General features: G+C 43.3%; 1 protein-coding gene across 1 annotated transcript in view; it reads right to left on the bottom strand.

The window, feature by feature from the left end:
- col24a1 (collagen type XXIV alpha 1 chain) overlaps positions 1 to 7,082 on the bottom strand; it is a 313,480-nt gene that overhangs the window by 238,403 nt on the left and 67,995 nt on the right. Inside the window, exon 7 of the mRNA XM_084310995.1 lies at positions 1,938 to 1,991. Within this exon, the coding sequence (XP_084167121.1) occupies positions 1,938 to 1,991 (54 nt within the window). The remainder of the gene's footprint in view (positions 1 to 1,937; positions 1,992 to 7,082) is intronic.

The following is a 7,082-nucleotide window of genomic DNA, read 5'->3' as shown; positions in this document are numbered from 1 at the left end:
ATAAGACGCAGAGCTTCAACACAGCTAACTTATATAGACGCAGAGCTTCAACACAGCTAACTTATATAGACGCAGAGCTTCAACACAGCTAACTTATATAGACGCAGAGCTTCAACACAGCTAACTTATATAGACGCAGAGCTTCAACACAGCTAACTTATATAGACGCAGAGCTTCAACAGGGGGCTACACAGCTAACTTATATAGACGCAGAGCTTCAACACAGCTAACTTATATAGACGCAGAGCTTCAACACAGCTAACTTATATAGACGCAGAGCTTCAACACAGCTAACTTATATAGACGCAGAGCTTCAACACAGCTAACTTATATAGACGCAGAGCTTCAACACAGCTAACTTATATAGACGCAGAGCTTCAACACAGCTAACTTATATAGACGCAGAGCTTCAACACAGCTAACTTATATAGACGCAGAGCTTCAACACAGCTAACTTATATAGACGCAGAGCTTCAACAGGGGGCTACACAGCTAACTTATATAGACGCAGAGCTTCAACAGGGGCTACACAGCTAACTTATATAGACGCAGAGCTTCAACACAGCTAACTTATATAGACGCAGAGCTTCAACAGGGGGCTACACAGCTAACTTATATAGACGCAGAGCTTCAACACAGCTAACTTATATAGACGCAGAGCTTCAACACAGCTAACTTATATAGACGCAGAGCTTCAACAGGGGGCTACACAGCTAACTTATATAGACGCAGAGCTTCAACAGGGGGCTACAAAGCTAACTCATATAAACGCTGAGCTTCAACAGCGAACTTATATAAATGTGGAGATCAGACGATCAATTCTCAATGAGAACTTATAGGAAGCCACATTCTTAGAAGGGGGATACCACTCAAATGTGTACTGTACTGTATGTGTATGTGTACCACGTATGTGTATCTCTGTGTCTGTGTGTGTAAAAATCAGTGTTGCGTGTGGGTATTTTCTCCTCCGAGGAGGCACGGGACGGGGCCTGTCAACACGGCCATGACCCTGGACAGAGTCTAGGTTTAGAATAGCTCTACGGGCTCCACTGACTTCACTCTACTGACCTGTGACCCAGAGGACCTCTCAGGTTCAGCAGAGATATGAGAGACAGAGAGAGAGAGAGAGAGAGAGAGAGAGAGAGAGAGAGAGAGAGAAGAGAGAGAGAGAGAGAGAGAGAGAGAGAGCGAGGAGAGAGACACAGAGATACACAGAGATACACAGAGAGAGAGAGACACAGAGACACAAGAGAGAGAGAGAGAGAGAGAGAGAGAGAGAGAGAGAGAGAGAGAGAGAGAGAGAGAGAGAGAGAGAGAGAGAGAGAGAGCAGGGTGGGCTCCAACCTCTTTCGGGAAGTAGGAAACTTAATACTGATGACAGTAAGGGTTCAGCTGAGGCCTCTATGCCGTCTCTAACACTCAAGGAGATCACACAGCAGCTACTGTGTGTGTGACGTGTGTCTGTGTATGTGTGTGTGTGTGTGTGTGTGTGTGTGTGTGTGTGTGTGTGTGTGTGTGTGTGTGTGTGTGTGTGTCTACTGTATACTGTGGGGACCAGGTTACATCTGAGTGTGTGAACCATGCTTCTTCTGGTACAGTGGAACTTGGTAGGCCTACCACGGACACCATCATGGATCCATGCAGTCAGGAGCATGCAGCTTAATAACCCTTTCACTGCCACACTGCAGAAGGTTAACCCTTTACTATCACACTACAGACGGTTAGTAAAGGGTTAACCTTTTGTAGTGTGGTAGTGAAAGGGTTAAGGCAACTGAGCTACAGAGAAAAAAAATTTGTCTATTCTCTGCTAATTTCTATGACACACTTCCATTACACTGCATCAGTTTACAAAGAAAAAAACGATCAATGTTATTGATAACGTATATCTTTCTGTGGATCCATGCAGGTGTACAGGACTGACGCAGGTCAACTCTTACCATTGAACCTGGAAATCCATCGGCACCGGTCAGACCTGCGGGACCTCTGTCACCCTGGACACAGGTGGGAATAACAATGATTAGCATATCTCCCACGATCCTCTTGTTTACACACAAAAAATAACTCTTTAGTTAAACAGAAATTTAGAAGCAATCCAAATAAAATTTCTTGATTTAAAATACACCCACACATTAAAACGAGATGTGATATTATGAACCAATATTACAGTTAAGTCATTTAGAATTTTGAAGTCAATTCAAAATACAATTATTATCAGTGAAATCGAGATGTGACTAACTGTGTTTTCACTTGGTATGAAATATGTATGTGTATATGGCTCAGGACATCTTCAGCGGAGGCAAATTATTGCAAATTCATACTTCGCCCGGAGAAGCTGAAATATTTTTACAGGGTTGGTTGCTATTAGAAAATAGTTAACTGAAAAAAAGTAGTTTACAGTTTTTGTTTTTGTCCAATGTATTTCACAACTCAGACACTGCCAAGAGAGGTCTGGAGAAAATCTTAGTATAATAAGTTACTAAACTCCAACCCACACGACCAAGCCCAAAACAAAGCAAAAAGTAAACAAAGCGCAGTACCACGCGGGGCTCTTTTAGCCTAGAGGTCGCTGTTTGACGGGATTACAGATTATACCCTTTAAAAAGGTTCAAAAGTGCGGCTCTATTTCATACCTCTTCTACCGCATTAACACAAATCCTTCTAATCAAAAACAGAAGGGAAACAATGGCTCTCAGGAAATGTCAGATAAGGAGGGAGGTGAGAAGGTGAAGAGATCTAAAAGAGGCTTGTTGCTGGCAGACATGCAAAGAGCAGGATAATGATAGATGAAGCGTGAAGCCAGAAAGGAGGGGGAAAAAAGCTCTGGAACAGCAGCTGCCAATGGCTCATGGCTATATGGACTTAAGCTACAGTCAAGTGGAAGAGCCATCTGCATGTCAAAGCGCCTCAGCTGGTAATTGCATCTGACAAGATGAACTGGGCTTTGAAGTGAATTAGATAAGACCATATTGACCTAAGTTCAGTGTTTCTTAAAGGGATAGTTTAGATCTTTTTTTTTGGCATGGAGTGCTACTCTACTTGCCAGTAGAATAAACAATGCATAGCCATTAGCTGAGCTAGCGAGGCAGCTCGAGGCAGCTCCAGACAGGCAGCACACTGCACATGTTAACAAAAACACATTTTAAACCACACCGCAATGCCCAGACAACCGTTTTAACCATTCACAACAGCCATATCTTGGAACCAAGAACGGCTGTTGCTACGCTCTGGGGCCTGATATCACGTACAGGCACGTTGGAGGCGGGGGTGCGGGCTGTCGTCAGCTTCCCCTTACTGCACCTACCTTTTTATTTGTTATCCCATAAATGTAACTGGGTTGGATATGCTTATAAAACAAAACAAAATGTTTTATTTGGTTACTTAATCAGGCTTCCAAATACTGCTAATCTGTTTTCTTGGCGCCTTCTAGCAATCTTCATGTGTGTGACGTCTGTACTGTAGGACCCGAGTTGACTTGAGGCACTTCAAAGCCTTTCCTCTATTAGACTACATGGTTTGAATGCATACCGTATAGGAGACATGTGTATTCTGGTTCATGTATATCTATCTTTTCATATGTAGCTCAAAGATGAGAAAGTGGGGGCGGCTACGTGGTGCAGTGGGCAATGCGCTCACCATGAATACTGGAGACTGGGCTCGAACAGGTAAGCCTCCCTGTTCGAGCCCAGCGCTCCACATTGCTTTCAGTTTAGCTGGTCGTCCACACTAATACACATTGGCAGTATTAGGGGGAGGGAAACTGATGGGTGGGGATCGGGCGTTGTGGACAGCGACTCCTACAGGTCGGTTGGTGCGCCTGCGCAGTAGAATCAGGAAGCGATGGGGGCGGCGCCCCTCCAAAGCGCAGACCCCTGACGCTGAAAGATCGAGCCGTGCAGGTGGAAAGATGCGACTGCTGTTACCTCGAGTATCTGAGGGGACTCGTGCTATGTATGACTTAGTCCACATTGCAGCCGGCTTGTGGGAGGCATGAAACAGCGTTCAAAGACAGGGGAGGGTTGAATTGGATGATACGAAAATTGGGATGGGAGAAAAATAGAAAAATGGGAGAAAAAGTGGATCAAAAAAAGAAAGTGGTTAGTTTTTTTTTATTATCTTTTTCCCCCCTCCTTTTTTCCGAATGTTCTCCCATCCCACTGTTAGTCGTTATGCCAATTCCCAACCCCCTTCCTGGTTGTTGCGCACTCCCCCCTACTGTTGGTCCGAGAGGCCGGAGACTGTCACATGCTTTCCTCCGACGCATGTGCAGCCAGCCGGCAGCCAGCCTGGCAGCGCAGATTCTCACCGGGAGAGTGTAATGTGTGGAAGGTTACACTACCTCCCTCCAGATCCTACCCTTGCTGAGCAGGCGCCCCGACCGAACTGTAGGGGTCGCTGTCCACAACGCCCAGGACCCACCCATCAGCTTTCCCACCCCTAACACTGCCAATTGTGTTAGTATGAACGACCAGCCAAGCTGATAGCAACGCCGAGAGCTGGATTCGAACCCAGCGTCTCCAGCGTTGATAGCGAGCGCCTTGCCCACTACACCACCTAGCCGCCCTAGAAAGTGGTTAGTTAACTCGTGGACTACTAGCTCAACTCAAAGACTGACGTTACTATGGAGCTTTGCAATGGGGAATCGTATCTGTCTCGACTCAATCAAAGACTGCAAGGAGTTGAGATAACTGACTGCTGGTCACTTTTGCTCTGTCTGCTTTGATTCCTGGACAATGCAGTGATTTGGTGAGTGTGAGATTAATATCTTCATTCTCAGTATTCTGTTTACTGCTAGCTAACGTTATGCATGAAGTAGCTACACATGATGGCAGCAGCAAACATCACCTAAACCACCTTCAGTTCCCTCTCTTATCTTGATCTCTCCGGTGTGATGAGTAGCATTGTGGTTAGGCCACTTCTGTAGTTTCACCAACTGGAGTATAATTTTGCTAGCGGTTCAAGGCCATGTCAGACAAAGAGTGGCAGTGCAGTGGCTTGTGTGTGTGGTGTGTGAGTATCGCGGTCTCAGTCTACTGCATTCAGCACCGCCCTGTTGGACAGCGCTGGCCAGAGTGAACTGAGTGATATAGTCTAGCCTAGTTTGCATGTTGTGGTGTAGCTTAACATGTTTTATGTTTGCGGTCCCTGTGTGTTGCCTCTCTGGAGATGAACAAATTATACTCATGGCATTAATAAGCAATTTATGACAAAATTAAAACAGCATTGTACTGCATCTTTAAGTTACTGTTTAGCCTTTCAAAATATCTCCTGACTGAAACACTGACACACGTGTATATTATTGAGCATAGCGGCAGATTTATGGTAATGTTTGGGGATAAATCGAGGATCAAGTTGGATCATCTTGGATGCACACTACAATATCTTCGCCTCAATGAAGACGTCACACACAAATCTAGAAGATTTAACTTTTAAGGAATAAATGAATAATGTTCCTTTAGAGAACATTAAACTTGAAATGTGGCTGTGCGCGCAAGTTTGGTGGCTAATTAGCTCCAGATATCCTGTTTGAGATTACGGTGCAGAATAACAATGTCATTACCGTAAGGATGATGGGAGATGATGAATCATTACCGCCAGATAGAGATGAAGTCGACGTTTTGATGTGCTTTCTGCACTGTTGCTTCACTGGAGCTATGGTGTAGTTGATCCACTCCCCCAAGGAGTGGTGATTAAGTTTTTATGAGAACCATAGAGTTTCTGCCTTCAGAACGTTTTATAAGAAACATAGTTTCTGCCTTCAGGAAGGTTTATAAGAAACATATAGAATAGGGTGTGTGAGTTATTTGACAGATGGATGGATAATGCTAGTCAAGGTTTAGGAGGAAGACACCACATGTATCAGTGTAAAGTGACAGAGTGAGTGTGTGCAGAGAGAGGGAGAGGGGGGCATAGATAGAGAGAGTAAGAGATAGATAGAGAGACAAAGTAAGAGAGAGAGAGATAGAGAGAGAGAGATACAGAGTAAGAGAGAGAGCGAGAGAGCGAGAGAGAGAGAGATACAGAGTAAGAGAGAGAGAGATAGAGAGAGAGAGAGATACAGAGTAAGAGAGAGAGAGCGAGAGAGAGAGAGAGAGAGAGAGAGAGAGAGAGAGAGAGAGAGAGAGAGAGAGAGAGAGAGAGAGAGAGAGAGAGAGACAGTTAAGCATGAGACAGAGAAAGAGAGAAAGACAGAGACAGAAAGACAAGTAGGGATGAAAAGACAAAAAAGGGAAAAGGAACCCTGGTGTGGCTGAGTCATGTAGACGGTTTCAATGGAATTGCGTTGCTAGGGAACAACTTGGACCCAAGTTTATGTAGTTCTTGTTTTTGGTTAATTTTTCACTTCTTTTCCAAAGTCACTTTTCACATTTTTACATAAACCTTTTATTTTCTTTACAGTTAGGTTAGGTTATGTTTACTTTATTTGTTCAAGGGGGACAGTGTACATTAATAAAACATTTTACAGATGTAAATGCACCCAATTTTAGCCAAAAGGAACAGTATGATGTTCCGTTTTTACATAGCCATTCTACTCATTTTTCCAGAATAAGACAACCACCACCACAAGACAATCAAGACTCACAGGACAGGGCATTGGTATATGAGGGTTAGCCTTTTTCGTTCTTATTAGGTCTGGTCCGTTTTGGTTTCAAATTTGTATACATCCTTTTATTTTATTTTATTTGGAACAATCCATGAAGAGATTTTTTATTTATTTTTTTGCCAAGAGTAAAGACCATAACCCCGATGTTTTGTACGATTTACCGAAAATAAGAATTTATTGGAAAAATGCGAATTATATCTCTTTTATCGTAAAACCGTGAGGAATTGACTCAATCCAGATTTAGCCCTACCATTGGAAAGAGGAGCCTTTTCCCTATCCATAGATGTATGATTTGGCCATAATAAGGTCAAGGTCAAGTTCAAGGTCAAATATGAATTTATAGGATTTATAGGAATTTATAGGATCACACAGGATTAGGTAAATTTATACCCCAAATAACCTTGTTCCATAACTTATGATTATGATTATTATTGTTATTATCATTATTATTTTTTTGTTTTGTTTTGTGTACAGTGTCATA

This window comes from Notolepis coatsorum (assembly GCF_963971535.1).
Source record: "Notolepis coatsorum genome assembly, chromosome: 3".
NCBI lineage: Eukaryota > Metazoa > Chordata > Actinopteri > Aulopiformes > Paralepididae > Notolepis > Notolepis coatsorum.
Note: the sequence above shows the minus strand (reverse complement) of the source record. Positions and strands in the feature narration are given on the sequence as shown.